Genomic DNA, 23,470 nt, shown 5'->3' with positions numbered 1-23,470 from the left:
CTTTGAATCTCCGCTTAGGTCTCTTCGGGAGGGGTGACTTTCCTGGTGAGGAAATCGAGGTCATGTTCGTGGACCGGCGAACTAAGATCGTATTTCCGGGTGAGATTAGCGAAACGCTCGTATAGGCATCTGCTGGGTCTGCGGCGGGGGCGTGGAAGTTTGAGTATGTGCTCGAGCTCATTTGGGCTTTGCCTTCTACCTGATGAGGAAACTCAGGTCGAAGTCCCTGACGTGTACACTAGGGGCGGTAATCTGGGTGGAGATGGTGAAGACGCTCGTATCTGCTGGTGCTCGATCTGCGGGGCGCGTCTGAAGTCTGAGTACTTGCTCGTGCTTGATCAGGAGTGATGTCCTGCCTGTTGAGGAAACTGAGGTCAAGTACACAGGCCATCGAGCTAGGATCGTATCTCCGAAGTGAGATTGGCGAAACGTTCGTATGAGAGTTTATTCAGTCTGCGGGGCCAACAGGAAAGTTTCGATATGTGCTTGTACTGTATCGGGATGGTGGTCCTGCCTTGTAAGGGAAGACAGATCAAGTTCGAGGGACGGAGGGACTTGAAGGAACAGATTGCCGAAGAAGTGGAACCTGTTCGTATAGATAGCTAGTGGTGCTAGCGGAACCATCTTGTGCCATGTTGATGCTTCCTCTCTAGGGCATCATGCTGCCCGATACGGATATAGGTGTCAAAGTCGACAGACGAGAGCGCTGAGGAGGCGAAAACTATTAATGCGTAAATTGCTCGAATGGAATTCGGATGGCGCTAGAAACATTACTGCTGCTGCTGCTAACAACGTGCTTGACCATTTCTGAGCGGACCACCTGCTGCATCCGGAAAGAGCGAACGGGTTCAAAGACCGCCAGCAAGTGGCAACGTCACCACACAGATATTGAGACCGGTCCTAAGCGCTAGATAAAAAATCACAACTCGCTGCCGCCCGGGTTGCTGTGCGCCGATGACAAGATCTGAATCTAGTTTCCGCCTCAGGCTCTTTGCTGATATTTGCTTGGTAGCATAATGCAGTTGCAACCGCGGCCGATCGAAATCCAGTACTGCGCGTGATCAAGTATTCCGAAAGGCACGTGGGCACATCGTGACCCCCTCGTCTCCGCGCCACGGAGACCTGTCTTTGTTGTATTGCGGACAACAGGAGCTTTGAGAGTAGGAATCTTGGCGAAGTCTCGAGGACAGCCCGTAGCCTGGTCAGGCAACGGTCGTATATGTGTGGGTACCACGATGAAAGGTCAATTACTGCCGCAAGACCACACTCAGTCGATGTGGCATGTATGTTGAGATAGCGTAGTGCTATTTCGGGTAGGTAAAATTGTCCAGGTATTCGACCTCGCGACGAATACTATGATGGTCAGTTCTGAGTGCCTGGAAGGTAACCGGACCTTGTACAGCGCAGGCGGATAAAAAGACTGGTATTAGCATCGATCCAAGTCCGGACCGCATGTTCTCTTTCTTGAAGGCCTTCCATATCATGTTGCATCCGCCCGGGACACCGACATGGTCATAAACAAAACCAAAAGTCGTCACCTCCCAATTCCTCTGGCAAAATCCTCCTCCCACTGCTCTTTCAGACTGCGGTCTAAGCCCAACCAGTTCTCTGCGATCTTCATACCCCTTGTCCTTTCTGCTTCAATATCATCCCATGACCAGTTCGAAGCTGCCTGACGACAAGCCTCGTCGGCTTTGCTCAACTTCTCCTCCGTGCCATTTTTCATATCTTCTTCCAGCTTCTCAGCAGCCTTGGCTGCAGTTTCTTGTGCTCTTCTCCTAAGATCTGCCGCTGTGAGCTTAACCGCACTATCGATTTGTTCCGTGTCTGGAGTCATGGCCGCGGAGGAGTCGACCACAACAGGTGGCGTAGTTCGATCGGCTGGTTTCTCGGGCATCCAGCCGGCGCTTACCCAGCACCATTCAGGGCTGACGGTGAAGCGACCCTATGCGAACACATTAGTCCAACTGTGACGGCAGGACCATTTGCCGGACGAGCGACGAATGCGTCGACCGACGTGTCTCAACGACAAAGAGTCTTGCAGGTTGATGTATGGTCAACCAGGGATTTCTCAACAAGACTTACCTTCTTTACGACATATTTGGACAAGCATGTTGCCAGTAGTACTTCCCCACCATCATGTTCATCTGGTGGAGTCTTGTTTTCTGCCTCACTCTTGCCTTCTAACTTCGCTTTCCGCGCCCTGTCCTTCGCTTCACGTATCCTGTCTTTTGCATTCTTCGGTCGTACGAACACTGATCCAATGATAATCCATTTTTGATCCCAGCTTAGTACCCGGCTGCGCACCTCGTACCTTTCGTATGCCTTGATCTCTTTCAGGAAACTAGTATGGACAGAGCCGAGTATGACTGCGAATGCTCCTTTGTATCCTGCTTTGTCCAATTCTGCAGGTGAAAACTTGGTAGAGGAGAGTAAATGGACCACCAATGCTGTACGCGACTCATCGAGATCGGAAAAATATGTGCTGTTTGACTTGTGGATGTTGTGGTCTATCTCTAGTAGAGGTGTTCGCGAGCTGATCGTCAACGGCGCAAACAGAGGGTGGGATGAAGCGGGCGCTTTCGAGTCTGGAGATGCTCGGGAGGCCGCCGTATCAAGAATCCGAGCTACATCGCGCTTCGAGCGCCACGACCGCCAGCCCCGGTAGAGCAGACGTAGCTCCCATGCTAAAGGGAGGTTCTTCAGGTTCAGGAGGCAGAACAGCAAGAGGACGTTCCGTAGGGAGAACACCGTGGATAGGAGGGCAAGCATGGTTCGAAGAGGAGCAGGTATGCTGCTGAGGAGTCGTTGCAACAGCAGCTGTCTTTGAGAAGCCATGCTGAGATCAAAATGTTGATTGTGGTTTTATTGTATTTTGCGCGGTTTGGTGGGCCCTTGAGCCGTCGCTGCCCTTATCATTGCGCCACAGGATTTCCGACTTGAAACTTCATGATCCTTTCTGATTACAAGAGACAATCGACCATACGGCTGCAGGTGGAAGGATGCTAGATGTGGATATCTATGATCGCGACAGGCTCCGAGCACGTGTCTGAGGTCGCCCTTGCCATGCTTGCTAAAAGAAGAGATGCATGACTTCTCTTTTTCGAAACTGCGACCGCAGCCTCGCATCATACATGCCTCGGCTCAAGAGGCTGCATGACGCTAGTAGACAAAGAGGCTAAAGAGGCGAAAGAGGCGAGCGCGTGCGGTGCTTCACGTAATTCAGATTTGCTCAAAATTACTGTGCTCCTTATCATGCATCAGCACGTACAAAGAAACCTCACTGCACCTAAATAAGTGGCCCACATGGCGACGAGAGGGTAGGGAGTTAGTTCATAATGATGGAAGATGCTGCTTGTTGGATAAATGACAGAGGTATGGAATTCGAAGGGAACAGTGCGTCTTACCATCTAGATCTCAAGCTTCAAGAAAGGATCCTCCTCGACGCTCGCGACGGAGGTCATCATCTTGCAAAATGATACCTGAAAGATGCCAAGCATTTCTGCCTCAACCAACAAGGCAGCACTTATCGTAGGGTCGGGGACAGGCTCAGCCCCAGCACTCCCTCCAAAGCGCCTTTGATCTGGCAAGGCTGGACTGCTGAAGTCTATGCACATGGGAGATTATATGGCAGATAGACCTTGTGCTACGCCGATCGTCGGACACGTCGCCTTCCATCAACCTTGACTGGCATTGGACTTGGTAAGTAGTGGTGAAATCCAGCTATACAGAGTGCTGATACCCTTTCCGGCTCGACAAACCGATGAAGGAAGCAGGAGAATTCGCAGTCGATGTGGTGTATGAGGCCAGGAAGAATGACAAGGCAACAAAGTTGGACATGGTTCAACCCCGTGATATCGAGGCGGATAAAGGGCAAAATATGCAATGTGAAAAGAAGAAGGGCTGAAGAGGAACTCACCTGTTCCTAGCAACTTCCAAGAAGCCGTCCACTTTCCGCATACAACCCGGCCCTTGGTGGAGATAAACCCTGCTAATAAAAGCGAGCACACTGACTGTGCGGTAGCAAACGCCCAGATCGACCTTGCGCGTACCGAAGTTGCATCGCTAAACAACTCCCTTCTTCAGTGTTCTCGGAACGCACAGGCGAGACTCAATAGCGTCTGGTTGCTCTGTATCGTCTCTTGCTCAATTCAGTTAGAAAGCGCGACTCTTGTGGCAAGACCAGATTTGGTACAGCGAGATGAGGGAACATGAAGCTCCCAAGCCTCTTGAGACGCTCGAAAATTGGCAACGAAGACGGGATGAATGAGAGTGCCAAAGGCACGCCTGGAACTTCTCGCAAACAGTCGTGAACCTTTCCAAATGTGTTCATCACCGAAATCATGTCGACGTCTTATCGATAAGGAGGAGGCCTTCGTTAGTGTTTGTACCTGGCCCTCAACGACTTTGACTAACCCATGCTGTCAAGGGTCATCATGAGACGACCCTCGTCGTCTCCATAGAACCTGGCTTGCGGCCACGATATCTGTGGCCCTGACAGCGTTGGCATTGTGTATTTTGAACGCTATAGGTGCCGCGTAGCATATATCGTTGGGAGGTAAGGATTGACGACTCGCGCAACTCAAACCATCTGGCTGCAAAGCTTGATCAGCTCATTCAGCCACGACTGTATGATAGCAGATGCCACTGCGGATGTGCTTGATTCTGGATTGGTTCGCAACGCTAGAGCATAACTTGATGCTGCTCTTTGTGGATCGTGTCAATGAGCATGCAGTACTTTGCAAAGTACAATCAACATTGTTTCACGTTGCTTCTGACAGACGTTAATGAGTACTGTAGATTGCAGGGCAACTGTCTTGAGCCGAAGAGAACCATCCAAAGTACCTTGAACTGCAACCTCGTCTGGGGTCGTCAAGCGAGGACCCCATTCTCGATAATAGTTAGCCTTGCGGCTCGTCCAGGCTATCGGCTCGTACAAGTCAAGTGTTACGTACTCTGAAGACCGAGAGCCACGGTCTTCAAGCTGCTCGTATGGCCGTCCAACGGCGCAAGTTTATCTGAACCTGGCGCAGAACATGGTGTCACAGCGAATATCACAAAGCTTGCCATGAAGTGTGGCGTATGGCTCGGAGCAGCTCCTCGATGCGACGGTGAATACAGCAAGTCGACACGTTGAACAGGTCGAGATGTTTTGACCGCTTTGAAACAGTGGCAGTGATTGGCTACATGAGAGTGTGAAGGCGAAACAATGGACGGCTAAGTGAAACAACGAGCGGTGGCTCGGCTGCCAGTCAAAAGAAGAAGATCTCGGACTGTCCTTTCTCCACATCCGACGCTAGACCTGTTCCTAAGTGCCAAGCTTACCTGCCTTGCGTAGCGATTCGTCCTTTCCCTTTTCGCACCATCTGGAATTCAGTGACCCTAGCTCCAGTCGATTTCTGTCTCTAAGCCCTGAGCATCTTCTGACCTTGCACATTCCAGCTTGCCCTCTGCTTTGGCGGATGTTCAGGGGCTGGCAACGGTCTCCAGCCCAGAAAGCTTGGTCGCTGACGATCTTATGCGTCTAGCCTCAGCTCACCCGATTTTCCAGCACAACCGCTTGGCCAATCCATTTCACGGACGTTCTAGCTTTTCACGCGCCAGAACTCCGTGCTGGAGCCTCCTGGTTCACATTCTCGATACCAATCAGCTTTTTCATTCAGCTTCCTCGAAGTCACAATGTCTGTGCACTGTTGGTGCTGTTGGCTGGTCATTCCTCTCAGTGGTTGTTGTCCCGACACGGCGGAGTTCCGTCGCAGACCACGGAGACCTGTGCTGCGTGTAGTACAGGCTCCCGACCATCAGAACGAAAAACCTACCAATGGGAACCCATGTTTCAGAATGCCTTGCATCGGTATCCTAGCTTCAGGCAGGTATCCAGCTTGACATCAGGGGACCATATGCTTGTTCTTTGATCCGTGCTAGAGTTCTGCACAGCACATATATCAACCACCGCCATGGCTGTTGTATCGCTTCTTGTCTTTCAAGTTCTACAACACTGCTGACCAGACGAGATCATTCCAGGCTAGTCCTGCTACCTTCCTTTACAACTTCATTGTTGACTTTTGCATCAACGTCGTGCCTGTGGCAGACTGTTCCATTCCTTACACGAGCTACTTCAGGAAAAGAAGCTTCTGCAACAAGTCAACGACCATTCCTTTGTTGCCGTACCTTGTTCAAGTCGATCAGATCTGGTGCTCGGACTCTCAAAACAAAGGTATGTGGCTGCCCAGACATTTCCGATCCCACCATTTCCAGATCTATCTGGAGATCCGTTGTCCTTCTATCGAACACTGCACAAAGAAGATGCGCCAGCTTCAGCAAGCATAAGAAGGCTTCCCTGCTCAGCTGATGTGCAATCTCTCCCTCCACCCTAATACCCATCACTTGTACATACACCCGCTACAATAATATCAAAACACCCCCCCCAAAAAACAGAGGCTAATTCATACCAGACATACTTGGTACCAACCACTTCTACCACTCCTTGAATAACAAGTCTTCGCTGGTTCGAAGATTATTTTACGATCTCTCTCGCGTCACAGTCGACACGAATATCATATTCAATATGAAGACCTTTACATCCCTTCTTGCACTGGCGGCGGCCGCACACGCTCACATGATCATGAAAACTCCTACGCCTGCCGGCAACCCCAACAACAGTCCTCTGCTTGATAACGGCGATGATTTTCCATGTAAAGGCGCTGGAGACCAGGTAGCGACAGGACCCTTGAACACTATGCCGGTTGGAGTACCACAAACTCTCAGCTTCACCGGCAGTGCTGTCCACGGAGGTGGCTCGTGTCAGATCAGCCTCGCAAAAGGCACCAAACCCGACAAGAACACCAAATGGATGGTCATCCACTCAATTGAAGGAGGTTGTCCAGCTAACGTGGCCGGCAACTTGCCTGAGAACGCTAGTGGCGATGGCGCTGCAAAATTCCAATTCTCCATCCCTGATCATCCAGACATCACAGCAGGTGAAGAGCATACACTGGCTTGGACATGGAACAACAAAGTGGGTAACCGCGAAATGTACATGAACTGTGCCCGTGTCATGGTTCAAGGAGCCGCGAAGAAAAGATATGCTCCTTCAAACATGCCTGTCTCCAAGCGACAAGCCGCTCCTCTTCCTGATATGTTCGTTGCCAACATCGGTAATGGCTGCACAGTCCCGGAAGGCACAGATGTCAAATACCCAAACCCAGGTGAATCGGTCGAGCAGGCACAAGGAGCCGCTTTGGGCGCTCCCCAGGGTAACTGCGGTGCAGCCGGTGGCAGCAATCCTCCTGCAGGCACCTCAGCTTCTACACCTGGTGCAACTTCGGCTCCAGCTGTTAGCAACTCTGTCGCTCCTGTTGCGCCTTCCTCCACTGCTGACTCCGGTCAATACACACAAACTGGTGGAGGGGTTTTCGCTACTGTCCCGGCCGACGCATCCAGTGCTACACAAGCACCTGTTGCGACGTCGGCAGCGGCTGCTACCACCGCCACATCTGCTGCTGCTCCTATCGGTACTGGCACTGGGTCCGCGGCTCCTCCCGCCAGTGGGTCTTGCGAGGTCGGTGCTTGGAACTGCTCGGCTGATGGCAGCTCTTTCTCCCGCTGTGTGGCAGGTGGTACTTGGTCAGCATCAATCCCCATGGCTGCGGGCATGAGCTGCACGCCAGGTGTGTCGATGAACTTTGCCTACAATGCCTCCGCCAAGAGCAATGCCAAGCGCGATCTTCGATCCCACGTCTCGCGGAGAAGGCACAATGCCCACGGTGCGGCTCTCTCCTAAGCAACGACATGTTGTATATCGTAGAGTACAGAAGCTCAAGCTGTGCATGCTGGAATGGAGATGTTCATCCCAAAATGGTTGGAGTTGGAATATGTGCCCGTTAGGATGACAGTGTAGATACCCAGACTATTGTACAATTGCATCTATTCGTTCAATCATCTGTCCGCAATGCCAACTGCAGAATGTGATGGTGAAACGTAATCCAAGTAGTCATACTTTGTGTCTCTTGAAGTCTGTCTTTGGTTACCAGTGCGTGAAGTCCTTATATCTATGTGATTTCCTATATGTGAGATAAGACCAGGATGACGGCCTAGGGGCAGCTATTGGCAGACTTCTCCATACTGCTTCCTTACCTACCAATGTATGTGCAGTACAGCGCAGGGTTGCTCCACGAAGAGCTGGCTCTTAGTACTTACGGAGCAACCGCTTGTCATCATCGGCACCGTTCAATGCATTGCCTGAGTCTGTGTAGACATCTTGAGACATTCTATAGCTGATAGTTGAGCACTCTGGCGCGTAATACAAGATAAGCTCTCGATTCAGCGCGTAGTACTGTACGGAGTGCGGTAATCAATGGTAGACAGATCGCTTAGTTACAAAACTATCGAGTGGTGAAGCCACTTACGAGGTCACCAAGGTGACTCCGAAAGTGTCTAGCCAATGAAAGACATCTGTAGCGCGGCTAGTTATGCCGTGTCACTCCAGCAAATCTGGATTTGGCAGTCTAAGAGTGCTCCACCGATCGTTCCAGGTGGACTTTTCGGTCATGTCTTGAAACCTCTTTTCATACAAGCAGGGTAAGTTCGAGTGCGTCCTCACGTTCGAATTGTCCACAATGGCCTACGGAGGAGATCTGAATGAGATGACGGCGCCCCTTCTTACATCACATACTGTTCAAATGCTTCAGGCTTATCACGTTTTGAACACTAACACGCATATCGGACTGAAGCTCAACGACCCCACACTTTCACAGAACCATTCTGGCTAAGGATGCCACGGCCGGTTTTAGTGCGATGGTCTCGTTAGACTGAGCGCCTAGAACATCGATGCTCAATGTCTCATATATCTGCTGCAGCGGCTGGCGCTGGCGCTGGGCGTGCAACGACGGACCGCCATGTTGCTTAGATCTTGAAGGTGCTCGCTGCAAACCCTCCTTGTGGCAGTGTTGTCTTACCAATAGGCAAGACATTGAGAGGCATCCGTGAATCTGGCTTGCACACGGGACTCGTACTCAGAGCGAAGGTGTTCATGGCTGGCAACGAGCCAAAATCAAACTCGTTATGGAGGCCAGTCTCCCTAACGCGACAGGTTCTGGCTGTCGCCCTCCTTGGAGCTCTAGCATTACTAGGCGGCACGACGTTCCTACATTATACCGACCACGAGATCGGCGCTGTGCTATTTGCGGGCGGCAGCAATGACTTTACAAGCATACAGGATTTTCTTGTTCGATACCTGCCCACGATACTGGTAGTGCTATACGGTATGCTGATAGCCGTAATCGACCTAGACGTCAAAAGACTGGAGCCATGGTATCAACTCTCGATTGAGCATCTCGGACGTCGAATATCGCCCCTTTCGTGCCGGTATGACACGGATTTTGTGTTGACCGTCATGGCAAGGGCACTGCATAACAGGTACAGTGGGTCAGGTTGCATGAATTACAATACTGATCGACTCACAGGCACTGGGTAGTAAGCTACTCTTCAGCACTCTTTGTACTTGCCACTGTTATAATCCCAGCGGTTCAGAATTCCATGTTCATAACAAGGGCCGAATCACTTGTTCACAACACAACGATCGATGGGGCACGAAAGCTGGTCGGTGTTCAAGATCAAGTGGTGACGATGAATAGCAACTTCCTCAACACAGCATACTCCATTTCTTGGCTCCAGCAAACAGTACCTGCGTTTACTACCAGCCAATATGCCATAGCGCCTTTCGCAAGGTCTCCCTCTTCAGATCCAGTGACGGACAGTACCACCCTCACAAGCAATACCACCAAATACTGGACAGATCTATCATGCTGGCAGCCGAGCGCCATAGAGATGAACTTCACTGTAAATACAACTACCCTCAGTGACGGGCGGGGATGCATTGCCAACGAGGTACTCGATTTCTCCCCATTCGGCGTCGCAAAAAATGCCGGCAATTACGAGGCACACTACTCTAGTGGTCAAAGTATCGTTAACACGAATGATACCCTCCCTGGCTCGTGCCCGCAGAGTCCGCATCTCATATTGGTGGCTTGGAGACGGGTGACTGATCCAGATATTCCACCAGATTATTCCACAAATGGGACGGCGGTGGCCATGTTCTGCGAGCCATCATATTACATGCAGCCAGGCGAAGCCAGCGTGGCAATTCTCAACGGGACTGTAATATCTTTCAGCGCTACTGGTGCGAAACAGCAACTGTCGGATGAGGACTTCAACCGCACCAATTTTGAAACGATCATCTCGAATGGGTATTCGCCCTCACAAGGTTCAAAAGTCAACTCATCCGAGTTGAGGATTGACATAGCCGATGGCGTGAGAATTTATCAAGACTCGAGGCTGAACAAGGCGAATGTCAACTATAATACAGGATATTCCAGCGCTATGCATGGGTTCGCGCTAGGCATTTCACAGCTGTCGCCGGAAGAGCTCCTAGATTTCGATACGCTATACGCGACATATTCGACGGTGCATAAATTGCTATTCGCTCTTGCCATGACTCACAATTTTGAGTCATCCGACGCGCCTGCGCAATCCGCCACGCATAGCCTTGTGCTGAGTTCGATACACCTTGTGCCGGCATTCGCCATTGCTACAGAAGCTCTACTGTTGCTGGTCGCGATGCTTTGCGTGCTGCTCCTTTGGCTATCACCTGCACGACAATTGTGCCTTTCACGCAACCCAGACTCTCTTGCGCAGATTATGAGGTTATCCCGCTCCATAGAAGTCCAAGATACATTCTCCCGCTTGAGCGGTGCCACCGAAGAGGGTATCCGAAAAGCTGTTTCGGCAAGCAGTTTTCGTCTCACAAAAGACGCTGAGGGCCAGCCTCTCTTGCAACGTGGTGCGGAATCCGAATCCGAACTCGCGACAACCAAGTTCGCACATGTCTCCACGTCCTGCGCCGCTGAGGCCCCAAAGCACTTGCCAGAGATCTCTTGGTCAGTATCAGGACTAGTCATTACTTCAGTCGGATGCAGTGTGGCAGCTTTTACTGCTCTCGCGTATTTCTCTATCGCGAATGGTGGTCTAAATCTGCCATCTCAGACCGAGATCGTGCAGCAAATTTTACTCAACTTCATCCCAACAGCATTTGCAACATTGTTGGGGGCGTACCTCTCGCTTGTGTGCCGGGTATACTCCTTCCTGCGGCCGATGGAGGATCTTTACGACGGCCACGCACGCGCTGCAAGCACTTTACTTGTCGACTACACGTCCCTCCCACCTATGCTTTTGTTCATGAGTGCGTTTCGTTTCCGCCACTACCTACTAGCTTTGCTTAGCATTGCCACTGTGCTATCTGCAGTCTTGACGGTCACCGTCGCAAGTCTATTCCAGCCTCAGGATGTGATCGCCTCAACACCTCTTGCTCTCGATGCGCGATATCAGCCGAATGTCATCAGCCCTTACAGCTTCGAGGTCAACCAGTCTACGAGCACAAATGTAGATTCGATCTATCCCACTATCGCCAACCTATCCTCATCGGTTAATCTACCACCATGGACAACATCAAGCTATGGCTATCTACCCATAGACCTCAAAAGCACTACACCGACGTCAGATTCAGCCGAGTATGAATTCGAGGCTCTGGGCTACGGCGCTGATCTAGATTGTGTCGACCTGCTGTCGGACTCTCCTGGTATTAGCGCGGCTATAGACTTCCGAAAACAAGGCAAGGAGTTCCGCCTTTGGGCGAATTACTCGCGTCCAGACAGTGCACGGCCAGGCAGTGAAGTCACTGGATGCTGGTACTCGCATCACATGATGTATGAAGATGGCTTTGGCTTTGTCAATGGTCAGCTGTCCGACGGTGTGTCCGCCTTCGAAATCTCAGATTACATGCAGCCAATCAATACTTCAAGCACTTTCGATGAATCGGATTGCAAAAACATCACTGTCAAAGGTTGGGTTCGAGGTCGACTCGTCGAGGATGTGTCAGCTTTGGGGTCCGGCAACAGCACATTCGAGTACAACGCTACAATTCTGTCATGCGAACCACGGCTGAGAACGCAACGAAGTTTACTTCGCACTGATATGAATGGCAGCATCATGTCTGTCACTCCGCTAGAGCCTCACAACTATAGCGTGCCTCGCACAGTCAACCTGACTGCAACACTGTATACAACGATGGCGACCACGATCGAGCGGGCGACTGGATACTGGTTCCAAGATCCTCTTTGGCACACCGATACTTTCGCTCGCGATTGGTCGAACTATGTGTACAAGAAGACGATGGGCGGCAACGGCCTCGTTGATCCTTCTCAACCAGTTCCGTCTTTTGAACAAGCGAGGCAACTGATGTCAGACGGTTTCAGCCGCCTTTTTGCTGTTCAGCTTTCGTTCGACTCAGCGATGCTACTCCCGCTCAACGTATCTGCCAGGGACGTCTCGTCTTGGGATACAAGCTTTTATCCAGAGGAAGCACCTGGTCCATACCCAATCCCTGCGAAGGAGTTTCATCCGACGCGGCGCATATTTATTTCACAGGCCAATTTCATCATCTCGATCGCCATTCTGGCCTTCGATTTCGTGGTTCTAATTGCATTCAGGTTGCGTTTGCGCAAGCCGTTTTTACCGAGGATGCCATTCACAATCGCTTCACAGATCGCCTTCTTCAGTGGCTCACATGTCATCGACGACGTGATGAAGGTTGGAGGAGATTTGGAAGAACTGGACGCAAAAGGATATAGATACGGGTATGGCAGATACATAGGAAAGGATGGGTGGGTACACACTGGTATTGAACGTGAACCCTTTGTGGCGAAATTGGATGATGAGAAGGAGGACCGGGAACAGAGGGAAAGACGGATATGGTGGCATAAACTGATGCCGTGGAGGTGCACAGACACTGTCCCGGGTACGGTACGCATCAATGGCTTCGAATTTGAGAGTATACCGCAGCACGAGCACAGCGAGTCGACCGCTGGTGCCAAGGTGTGTAAGTCGGATATCAAGGTGAAGGTGGAAGAAAGAGACGGAAACTGGATCTAGATATTGATTGCGATGTACATGTATCGGCGGATCTATTATCATGTAGACTAAAAAGCATACCTGATGAATGGTTTCCTGGTGTACTCCGTGCTCACTCAGATTTGTTTCTGGGCGCGATGAGACGTGCAAAACTATCTCGTTGAACCACATTGCTTCAGATCAGTCTCTCGAGTTTTTGGAAGCTTTCTCGAAAGCGGAAGTGCTATTTCTATTATACAGACCTAGCATAGATCCTGTCCAAATCTTCACCCTCAATACTATCCCAACCCTCCTTAACACACCTCGCCACAGCATCATCAATCGGCTCATCACCATTCAACAAATCATACCAACCTCTCGTATCACTCCTCTCCAACAACGCTGCCGCAACCCGCGCCACACTCTCCCTACTCACATCACCCCTCGCAGGCGTCTTACCAAGCAACACCTTCCCATCACTAGGATCATCCTTCAACGTCCCAGGCCTCAAATTGATCGCCTGGAAACTCGAATCCTTCTCATTCCGCTTCTTTGCCGCAGCAGCCAAATGCTCATCCGCCTCAACCTTAGCAGCAAAATAAGCAGGCAGGATCTTCGTATTCACGTTCTCAGCCGCCGCTTGATCGTCATCAGTCCACCATGACGGTCGTCCACGCCGTGAAGCAATATAGCTGACCATCAGGAACTTCTTCACTGACGGCCGATTCACGCTAGCGGTGATGTAATGCTTCGCTGCGACTTCATCAACGGCTTTCGTACGTGATGGACCGCCTTTACCGCCTGCACCGGCGGAGAAGACGACGATGTCTGGGTTGACCTTGTCGAGGACTTTCTCGGCGCGGTCGATGGAGGTGACGTCGTCGAGGCTGTCGACTAGTACGTCGATTTTGCCGGGCTTGTTGGCGCCCAGAGCGGTTATTTCGGACTCGTGATCTGAGTTGCGGACTACCGATGTTACGTTCCAGGATTTAGCTAGGAGGAGCGGTGTTAGATGGAGGGCTATTTTGCCGTGGCCGCCGAGGAGCAGGACTTTTGTTGTTGCCATCTTTGTGCGTGGCGGGGGGTTGTTGGATGGTTTCTGAAAGTCGAGCCTAGCTTGGGATATATCACAGTCGCAACAGAGATCATACGTAGATACCGAACGTCGTATCGGTCAGTACTGGAGAGAATGAGATAAACAAGGAGGTACCATTAGCAGGAAAGGGTCTCGAGGAGGTGTTCAAGCATTGCATCACGCTTGGATTACGCCATTGCTACTCCAACGTGGTCCTCGTTGTATTCAGACACCTCTCCGTCCTCACCATCGACCTCCAATGATCTGTCGCATCGGTGATAAGTCATCGCTTCCTTCACAAAGCAGCCTTGCAAAGACCGCAGGCTGGGCAAGGCCGCCTTTCAAGCTGACCAAGAAGAGGGAGAGAAGGCACGACCGAGGGGGAGCTTGAATGGAAACCGAGATTCTCCCGAAACCGTGAGTGCAAACCAAGCAAATTCAGTGACGGTCGTGCTTTCACTTGCCAACGCGTCGACCTCGAGGTGTTGAAGCAAATATGCATTCGAGATCCTCTCTCGTAGCCATGATCGTGACCACAACATGCCTCGACCAGCACGCCGAGCAGCGCCTGCTCAGGCAAGGGAAGAACAACCCGCCACGACGCCTACACGCCCAACTGCTACCAATGCGATAACAGCAGCGATTCCTCCTTCTATGCTTGAGACACCAACCGGTCCTAGGTTCCAGACTACTCCTCAGCCTGCACCACGAGCACACGATCTAGAGTCGAGCGTGCCAGAAGCGGCTCGACCAACCCGACTTCGACGCCAACAACGAGTTGAGCTTCTAGATCAGGTGGGAAGAGCACCAGACACAACGCCCGTTAATGCTGGGAATGTGCAAAACGGCGCAGATGAGTCGCACATCTCGCACCTGCCGCTAGGGTCGGCAGATGATGACACCATAAATGAGGAAGAGTCGTCTCTGCTTGAGTCTGTACACCATACAGAGGACGTGAAGGCTCTAGCTGGACTACGAGATATATCCTCCTTAGCCACGTGGACTCTGTCCTCAGCAAAACCAGGCTGTGCTCTGGCACAATTGCGACATCCCAGCCCTTCTCATTTCTGGCAGAGTGATGGACCGCAGCCACACACATTGACCTTGCACTTCTTCAAATTGGTTTCTATCGTCAAACTCAGAGTATATCTAGATTTCAAACTGGACGAATCCTATACACCTACGAAGATGAAGTTCTTTGCTGGCATGTCAGAAGGTGGGCTAGTTGAGTTTGGTCATTGGGAAGTCGAAGAGTCTGTAGATCCAGAAACAGGAGAGATGAGCAGCAATGTTGAGAAGATACGAGGATGGATTGACATATCGTTGAAGGGCGTGGGAGGTCGGGATCCGTCGTACTACGAGGCACAAGAGGCAAGAAGAGCAAGAACCTACGAGAAGAGGATGCAGCAGCGACAGGATGTGGGAGATAGTATCATGGATCTGGTGGAGGATGAGGATGAAGAAGACGATTTGGTCGGAGGTGATGTGCTGAGAGCCATGGTGGTACAAGTGAGGATATGCGAGAATCACCAGAATGGCAAGGACACACATGTTCGAGGATTCCAGGTGTTCGCAAAGGATGAGACGAGTGCAAAAGAGATGAGGAAGCTGGTCAAGAGAACAAAGCCCAGGGCCAAGAAGGGCGGCGCTGTAGCTGATATGGATGGAGAGCAGATTGTTAGTCTGCAACCTGCGGAGTGGATGGGTGAGCCTGAGATACGTTGAGATCAGCACAGAAGACCTTCGATGAGAGATGATGCACAAGCATTCGCTGAGCCTGAGAGTATAGCTTCAATGCTCGTTTGCTCCCCTAAGCATTTGACAATGCACAATGGAGGACTCCTCGCTTGACCAATGACTACACCAGCCGCGCAGATATTAAGAGATGCAGGCTGATTGTGCAAGCGTCCGGCAGATTCACTCGATCCCAGCGTCACTAGATCGATCCTGGAGTGAAGGTAGATTGGCCTTGACCGAAAATGACAACATAACTTCTCCATCGTTCTTGCCGAATTTCTGCAACGCCCCAACAACTGTGCGAACCTCTTTGTCTCGATCCTTGACGATGTCAACCACCAACACGATGGCGTCTGCTATTATGCGATGGTGTTGTAACCCACCGCCTCGGTCGTTTGGGTCCGTTGAAGTTCGAGGGCGCAGATTTCAGCTTCGACGCACCACCGCAGTTTGTTTGGCCGTGGTTGCGATGGCTGTGGTAGCATTGCTTATTCGTGCTACTGGTGTTGTCCTCAACTATGACAATAGCGGGCAAAGATGTTTTGATCTCCTGCGCGGTGGAAGGTGGTCTTTTGCCTCTGGCTCCTCTAGCAAAACGCAATGGCAGCCATATGGCAGCATGCTGAACCACTATGATGAAGAGTTGACCTCACAGTGTCTGGAAAACCAGACTCTCTACTTCATCGGCGATTCCACGGTTCGACAGGTCTTTTGGGCAGCTGCTGCGAAGTTAGACGGTGATAATGCATGGCGAGCGAGCAGCGGAGCAGGAAAACATGAAAACCTATCATACCAGAGCAAGAATGTCTCACTATCTTTCCTCTGGGATCCTTATATCAATACCACCGAGGCAACAGCTATACTTGATCTACGCAGAGAAGATCCGCAGAGGGCAGCGGTAACTATCAGCACTGGCCTTTGGCAAGCGAGGCATGGCGGCGACACTTTCATGCAGAAATATCAAGATACGTTGGGAAAAGCAGTACAGCACCTGCCGCATCAGTTAAATTTTACTCTATCTCCAGGCCCAGATCCGAACTGGCTCCGAAAGACGCCAGTCATCGCAGTCCCTCCACCATTTCTAAACACCGACTGGCTCAATCCAGAAAGAGCATCAACTTTGACAGCTTCAAGGCTCTCCCGCATTATCTATCACTTAGGATGGATCGAAGCATTTTCTGGACTGGAAGTCGCATGGGCAGCACGCAAGATGACAAACAATACACCAAGCGCTATCCTTCCTGGCGGACTACACGTTACGAGAGATATCGCCGCCCATCAAGCAGACATTCTCCTGAACAGAATTTGCAATAAGCATACTATAGGTACGAAGAAGTCGTCAGCCTACACCTGCATGCCGAAGGTCAGCACAACGTGGAGCTGGACGAAGGTGATAGGAGTGATGCTAGTCCTTTGTCACCTTTACGAACGAGCCAAGGTCGACCAGCCATGGTTCAAAGGCTGTACATCAATCTTGATCATTTCAACTGCGCTCTACTGCTGGGTAGCAGATAGAACGCTGATCTTTGATAAGGCAGACAAGCTCGTCAGCGAGCAGCTCTTCGTCTTCGTGGCAACCGTTGCGATGGCACTCGGCGTGATCAGATTGAAGCGAGTACCGGTCCCGAACGTGCTTCCTCAGAACAAGGCCGATCATACCAATGAATCTTGCCATAACGGCTGGTCTTCTGGGATCTTGTCAAGAGCTCAGACAGAAGAATGGAAAGGCTGGATGCAGGTCGTCATCTTGCTATACCATTATTTCGGAATGTCAAAAGTCCTCTGGGTCTACCAACTTGTGCGAGTCCTCGTTGCATCTTACCTCTTTTTGACAGGCTATGGTCATGCTACATACTTTCAGAAGACGGGCGACTTCACATTTAGAAGGGTTGTCAGAGTACTCTTGAGGCTGAATCTGCTACCCTGCTTGCTTGCAGTAGTTATGGACAATACCTACGACTTTTACTACTTTCCTGGTCTTGCAAGCTTCTGGTTTCTGATCACATACGCAACATTCTGGACGCCAAAGGGCAGGCGATTGGCGCTGCATGAGGTTCTGTTCCATACTGGGACGATAATGGCAGTGCTGGGGCTTGTGCTGCGCTCAGAGCGGTTTATCACAATGCTGTTCTCTGGGCTGCAATTGATCTCCGGACCACGAATCAACCCACGAGAGTTTGCATTTCGTGTCGTACTGGATGGAATTGCAGTTTTCTTCGGTATGATCTTCGCGGCAATGCAGCACCACGACATGAGCACTTTCATTACCTGGAGACCTCGACAGACTTTTCGGAAGCTGCTGCCAGGCATCACTGTAGCGGCAGCATATGTGATGCTCATAGTATACGTTCTCATCGCGCGACGATTCAGCGATAAGTTTGCCTACAACCGATACCACAGCTTCTTGTCGATTCTACCAATATCGGCATATATTATGCTCAGGAATGTCCATCAGGTAGTTCGAAGGCATTTCGCGCCCATATTTGCATCAATCGGCACGTTCTCGCTCGAGCTGTTTATCCTTCAATACCACATCTGGCTTGCCGCTGATACCAAGGGGCTGCTGCGACTTGGATGTATCGACACGCCTCGATTTGCGCCGGCAGGAAGAAGTGTCGCTGGTTCGTGGACCTTCTGGGCTGAGAGCGCAATTGTCACAATCGTGTTCGTCTGGGTAAGCAAGCATTGCGCGAGCGCGACCGATGAGTTCGTCAAGTGGTTCGTGAATGCTAGCGATCGAGACTTGCTCATACGGACTGGTATAGCACTGGGGCTGTTGTGGGTGTTTAATGTGTTGGCGCATATCGACGCTCGGTAAGCAGGAAATGTCGCCGAGGATGAAGGAAGCACTGCAAGGCGACAAGGCCGAGGTCGTTGCCGAGTGCCGGCTTCTGGTCCGCACCTGCCAATCAAAGATCGGGAAGGCGCATACGCCGCCGATGCAAGAGCAAGGATAAAGCATCATTGATCGGATTTGCCCGCAGTACCAAAAAGTGGTTCTCCAAAGTCTCTGGTTTGTGGAGGCAAGCAGAAAACGTGCCGAGTGTGAGAGTAGAAGTTAGTTCATGGTGAAGGTTACTCGTTTCCAGTCATTTCGTGCAGGCGATCTCTCTCCTTATCCGCTTCGTCCCTATCCTTGTCCCTTCACTCGCTCACTGTGCTACTTCGCCACCGAGACTGCCGCGGCCGTCATTGTCACGTCCGACACGGCACGATACACTAACGGTAGTACATACAACCTCGACACGAAACACGGAGCACTTGCAATGTCTCACGAAAAGACCGGTCATGACCCATCCCACGAGATCGCCGTCCCGGAAATATCACCCAATGCTTACGTCGAAGACATTCAAGATCCGCCCGCTGACAAACCCCCTGACGGCGGCTACGGCTGGGTCTGTATCTTCGCCTGCTTTTTGATCAACGGCTTCACCTGGGGCATCGTAGCCTCCTACGGCGTCTATCTGAACTATTACCTCAACAACGCGATCTTTCCTGGCGCGTCTGACATCGACTATGCGTTCGTCGGCGGCTCGAACTTCGCGGCTGCGCTCGTCACCGCGCCCGCCGTGAACTGGCTGCTACGCAAGTTTGGGACACGCCCTGTCATGTTCAGTGGGTGTGTGATCTGGGCCATTGGCTGGATCACTGCGAGCTTTGCGACGACATTGTGGCAATTGGTTCTCAGCCAGGGGATCTGTGTTGGTGTGGGATTGGGCGTTATCTGGCAGCCGAGTACGGGCGTGATTAGCCAGTGGTTCCAGAAGAAGCGTTCCATGGCGCAGGGCTTCACGAGCGCTGGGAGTGGTGTCATAGGAATCATATACAGTGTTAGTACGACGCACATGATTCAGCGGTTGAGTCTGGAGTGGTCACTACGTATCACGGGGATAACGAGTTTCGTGTGTTTGTGTTGTGCGACGGGGTTGATTAGGGATCGGAATAAGATTGTTAGGCCGACGATTCATCCGTTTGATGTGGAGATTTTGAGGAGGTATCAGGTTTGGATGGTGTTGGGGTGGAGTGTGTTTAGTTTGTTGGGGTATATGGTGCTATTGTATAGTCTGGGGAATTATGGGAGGACGCTGGGGTTGGGGCAGACGGAGGCGGGGGTTGTGATTACGATGGTGAATTTAGGGACTGCGATTGGGAGGATGTTTGTGGGGGTGGTGAGTGATAGGTTGGGACGGGTGACTGTGTCGGGGAGCTGTGCTGCGTTGTCGGGGATTTTGTGTTTTGCGTGGTGGATCAATGCGAGGGATTATGGGAGTTTGCTGTCTTTTGCGTTGGTGACGGGGTCGATATTCGGTGAGTTTTCCCTTGGGTTCGTCGAGGTTTGGCTGTCTGAAGGGCGTCCGCCAGAGCACGAGACTAAGACACGCTCTACAATGTGTTCTGGCGGGTCCGCCCTTGCGCTCTTTTTGATGACTTCCCCAGCATCCCGCTCTATCGTCAAGGTCACTAACAAGGCGTTACAGGTGTATATTGGGCTACGGTGGCACCCATCAGTGCGGAAGTGGTCGACTTAAAGGACCTCCCCTCGCTACTATCGCTGGTCTGGTTGACGGACGTGACCCCGACACTATTCTCCGAAGTCATTGCTCTTGAGCTCAGGAAGCCGGAGTCTGGTCGGCCTTACCTATATACGCAAGTGTACTCGGGGTTGTGTTACCTAATGGCTGCGGCTTTCTTGCTTGAGTTGAGGAGGAACAAATGGGGGCTGTGGGGGACGGAGAAGAATAGATAGCATTGCCAGCAGTCAACGTACAACTAGAGAACTCATGAGTGCTCATGAGTTTGCTATGAGCTGCGACGCGTGTCTTGTCTGCATGCTCAAATGTTAAGATTGGTGTCGGGCGTCCTCCCGGCCTATACGATTTCAGAGTATACCTCTCAGTAACCAATCTATGTTCGGCAACTGGGAGGACGCTTGTACCGCGCATTGCATGGAAACGCGTGAATTCTCTAGGATGTGTTGCCTTCAGCCCACACATACTATATGATGACAAGCAGATATCCAAGCGAGTCCGAGGAAGCTGCCGATGGCTCGAAGGTCATTATCATGATGGTTATGGTGTCTGCAATTTGCATCAGACGATTCCCCACTTTCGTGAATGAGCTAACACGAACTTGGTTAGTACCTTGAGAATCACGGCGAGCGCGGTTTCTGTTCCTGGCGCGTCGGATGATATTTCCTTTCCGTTTCTTTTCTTCCACAGCAGCTCTTCTCTATACAAGGTGTTTCAGGTCTCAGCAACATGTGTCCTATCGGCGGCCTCGGTGTGTGTCAGTTAGACCACTTTCCAGATTCGTCTTATGAGGAGGAAATGCTCCTATCATCTCATCTTCGGATAACTCGCTGAGTCAAAATGCATTAGCTCAGAGCCACGGTCAAGCCCGATAAGCTCGAACGTCACTTCCGCGTTATGGAGTATTCGATAATGGATATGGCCGGGAGAAGGTACGAGGGGACAACCCCTCCATCTTTGCGCGTTCCTTCCACTACTGCTCTGAGGCAAGATAAATGCTGAAAGCTTTTACTTCTAGTGAACTACCTTTCAGCCTCTCTTGCCCAAAGTCGTGACCGGCATCGTGCCAAAGACAATCATGCGCTACACAACCTGTGTCACCGCAGCCCTTGCGGCTTCACTGACTGCTGCTCAGGAAACCGTCCTTGGTGCCTACATCTTCTCGCGACATGGCGACAGGACAGCCAAGTCTACGCCGCCGGCTGACCTGACAGACCTAGGCTATGAGCAAGTCTTCACCTCGGGCACATACTACCGCAACCGCTACATCTCGTCTGATGCCACGCAGCGAATCTACGGCATCAACGCAGATATTGTCAAGCAATCTCAACTCATAGCTTCTGCACCAGCCGATATCGTTCTGCAGAACTCGGCCCTCGGTTTCCTTCAGGGTCTCTATCCACCCACCCAGCTGAGCTCTCAGACTCTACGCAATGGCAGCACTGTACAGGCACCATTGAACGGCTATCAGCTTATCCCACTCCAAACTGTTGAGACGGGTGCCAACAGTGAGAACGCAGCTTGGCTTCAAGGAAGCACAAACTGCGCCAATGCTCAAATAAGCTCGAATGCCTACTTCAGCTCCGTAGAATACATGGACACATTGAGCAGGACACAAGATCTCTACAATTCCATCTACCCTGATATCAACGATACCTTCTCCGAGTCTCAGAACAGTTACAAGAATGGATATACTATCTGGGATCTGCTGAACGTTGCAAGTATTCACAATGCAACGGCAACCATTCCGGATGAGGAGACCATGACACAGCTCAAGTATCTTGCAGATCAACATGAATTCGGTCTTGCATACAATGAGTCAGAGCCCATTCGAGCTGTGACAGGCTCCATCATTGCTGCAGAGGTCGTCGAGGCTCTCAACGCCACAATCACTGGCAAGGGCAAGACGAAGCTGAACGTTCAATTCGGCGCGTATGCTGGCATGCTCTCGTTCTTCGGTCTGACCAACTTGACGACTGTCAACTCCAACTTCTATGGAGTCCCAGACTATGCCAGTTCATTGGTCTGGGAGCTGGTCACGAACGCCACGGTCGACTCCTCCTCATGGCCATCGAACGATGACATCTTTGTCCGCTTCCTCTTCCACAATGGCACTACATCGGACGCTTCCGAGCCTGTTGAGTACCCTCTCTTCAACACCAACAGCTCGCCACTCTCGTGGAACGATTTCGTCACTGGCATGAACAAAATCTCTATCCGAGATCAACAATCATGGTGCCAAGCATGCGGCAATGCAACTGGTGTGTGCTCCGATGCTTATCTCAACGATGATGGTTCGGTAAGCACTTCTACGAGCAACAACTCCGGCAGCTCTGGGTCAGGCGGTATGTCGAAGGCTGTAGCTGGTGTCATCGGTGCTATGATCACCTTAGCTGTCATCCTCCTTATCGAAGGAGCGGTTGTCCTGCTCGGTGGGTTCAGACTGGTCAGCAGAAAGAGGCTTGCAGGCTCGAACTCGGTCGTTTCCGAAGTCGGAGGCAGCCCAATGAAGGCATAAAGTGTGAATTGATCCAGACCTTCTGGTGAGGCGACGGAAGCACGAATTGGAGTTTGATGTTTAACGACATATGAGCTAGTCTCTCCACTAGGACATGTGTTCTGCAGTAACTTTTCGTCGCTTGCATATGAACCATACAGCTTTTCAAACCAGTCAGCAGTATTTGCCATCTTTGTCAGGGATCTTCAGCTCTATTTCCGTTACCCCTCATATGCTGTACATCCGTACCTGGTCTTGTGGACGCACATGTTCCCCACAATCAGTGTAATGTGCATATGATTTTGTGAGACGCGTGTTCCATGTGCTCGTCAAAACTGTATATAAAGACTGCCGCTCCCTCCCAGACCTTCCTCCTATTCTTTCCAGTCTGAATACTTCTGATAAACCAAGAAACCAGTAGGCCTATCACCAACACAACAATCAGTATTTCGACTGCCCTTTCTCCTGCTCGAGCAAGTACTAACTGCGACAGGACCACAAACTGTAAGCTCTCCAACCATGGAGAAGCTGCAATCCTTTTGCTCAAGTCTTGCGAGACCATCATGATCAAGATGCTACGACAGTACGCCATCAACTTGGTAAAAGCATGAGCCGGTGTTCGTGCTCGATCGTGTATGTGAGGTAGTCTCACTTCGGTGGGATTGTCGTACGTACACGATTGAGCAT

The 23,470-nt window shown here is 51.2% G+C and overlaps 8 protein-coding genes across 8 annotated transcripts; 6 read left to right on the top strand and 2 right to left on the bottom strand.

The window, feature by feature from the left end:
* Positions 1–1,534: 1,534 nt before the first annotated feature.
* Positions 1,535–2,772, bottom strand: PMZ80_010469 (uncharacterized protein; the record flags this gene model as incomplete). Its single annotated transcript, XM_064878858.1, has 2 exons — positions 1,535–1,945; positions 2,086–2,772. 2 exons carry the CDS (start codon positions 2,770–2,772, stop codon positions 1,535–1,537), a joined length of 1,098 nt encoding a protein of 365 aa, XP_064725259.1.
* Positions 2,773–6,568: 3,796 nt separating this feature from the next.
* On the top strand, positions 6,569–7,783 carry PMZ80_010468 (uncharacterized protein; the record flags this gene model as incomplete). The annotated part of the gene is made up of 1 exon (XM_064878857.1): positions 6,569–7,783. One exon carries the CDS (start codon positions 6,569–6,571, stop codon positions 7,781–7,783), a length of 1,215 nt encoding a protein of 404 aa, XP_064725258.1.
* Positions 7,784–9,031: 1,248 nt separating this feature from the next.
* On the top strand, positions 9,032–12,987 carry PMZ80_010467 (uncharacterized protein; the record flags this gene model as incomplete). The annotated part of the gene is made up of 2 exons (XM_064878856.1): positions 9,032–9,417; positions 9,465–12,987. 2 exons carry the CDS (start codon positions 9,032–9,034, stop codon positions 12,985–12,987), a joined length of 3,909 nt encoding a protein of 1,302 aa, XP_064725257.1.
* A 211-nt stretch (positions 12,988–13,198) lies between these two features.
* On the bottom strand, positions 13,199–14,011 carry PMZ80_010466 (uncharacterized protein; the record flags this gene model as incomplete). The annotated part of the gene is made up of 1 exon (XM_064878855.1): positions 13,199–14,011. One exon carries the CDS (start codon positions 14,009–14,011, stop codon positions 13,199–13,201), a length of 813 nt encoding a protein of 270 aa, XP_064725256.1.
* A 549-nt stretch (positions 14,012–14,560) lies between these two features.
* Positions 14,561–15,745, top strand: PMZ80_010465 (uncharacterized protein; the record flags this gene model as incomplete). The annotated part of the gene is made up of 1 exon (XM_064878854.1): positions 14,561–15,745. One exon carries the CDS (start codon positions 14,561–14,563, stop codon positions 15,743–15,745), a length of 1,185 nt encoding a protein of 394 aa, XP_064725255.1.
* A 481-nt stretch (positions 15,746–16,226) lies between these two features.
* Positions 16,227–18,575, top strand: PMZ80_010464 (uncharacterized protein; the record flags this gene model as incomplete). Its single annotated transcript, XM_064878853.1, has 1 exon — positions 16,227–18,575. One exon carries the CDS (start codon positions 16,227–16,229, stop codon positions 18,573–18,575), a length of 2,349 nt encoding a protein of 782 aa, XP_064725254.1.
* A 448-nt stretch (positions 18,576–19,023) lies between these two features.
* PMZ80_010463 (uncharacterized protein) lies at positions 19,024–20,504 on the top strand (the record flags this gene model as incomplete). The annotated part of the gene is made up of 2 exons (XM_064878852.1): positions 19,024–20,065; positions 20,236–20,504. The coding sequence occupies 2 exons, from the start codon at positions 19,024–19,026 to the stop codon at positions 20,502–20,504; spliced, it is 1,311 nt and encodes a 436-aa protein (XP_064725253.1).
* An 860-nt stretch (positions 20,505–21,364) lies between these two features.
* PMZ80_010462 (uncharacterized protein) lies at positions 21,365–22,804 on the top strand (the record flags this gene model as incomplete). The annotated part of the gene is made up of 1 exon (XM_064878851.1): positions 21,365–22,804. The coding sequence occupies one exon, from the start codon at positions 21,365–21,367 to the stop codon at positions 22,802–22,804; it is 1,440 nt and encodes a 479-aa protein (XP_064725252.1).
* Between the last annotated feature and the right edge of the window lie 666 nt (positions 22,805–23,470).

The sequence above is a fragment of the Knufia obscura genome (assembly GCF_036327395.1).
Source record: "Knufia obscura strain CCFEE 5817 isolate CBS 148926 chromosome Unknown scaffold_18, whole genome shotgun sequence".
NCBI lineage: Eukaryota > Fungi > Ascomycota > Eurotiomycetes > Chaetothyriales > Trichomeriaceae > Knufia > Knufia obscura.
This window is presented reverse-complemented; position numbering and strand designations above follow the sequence as displayed.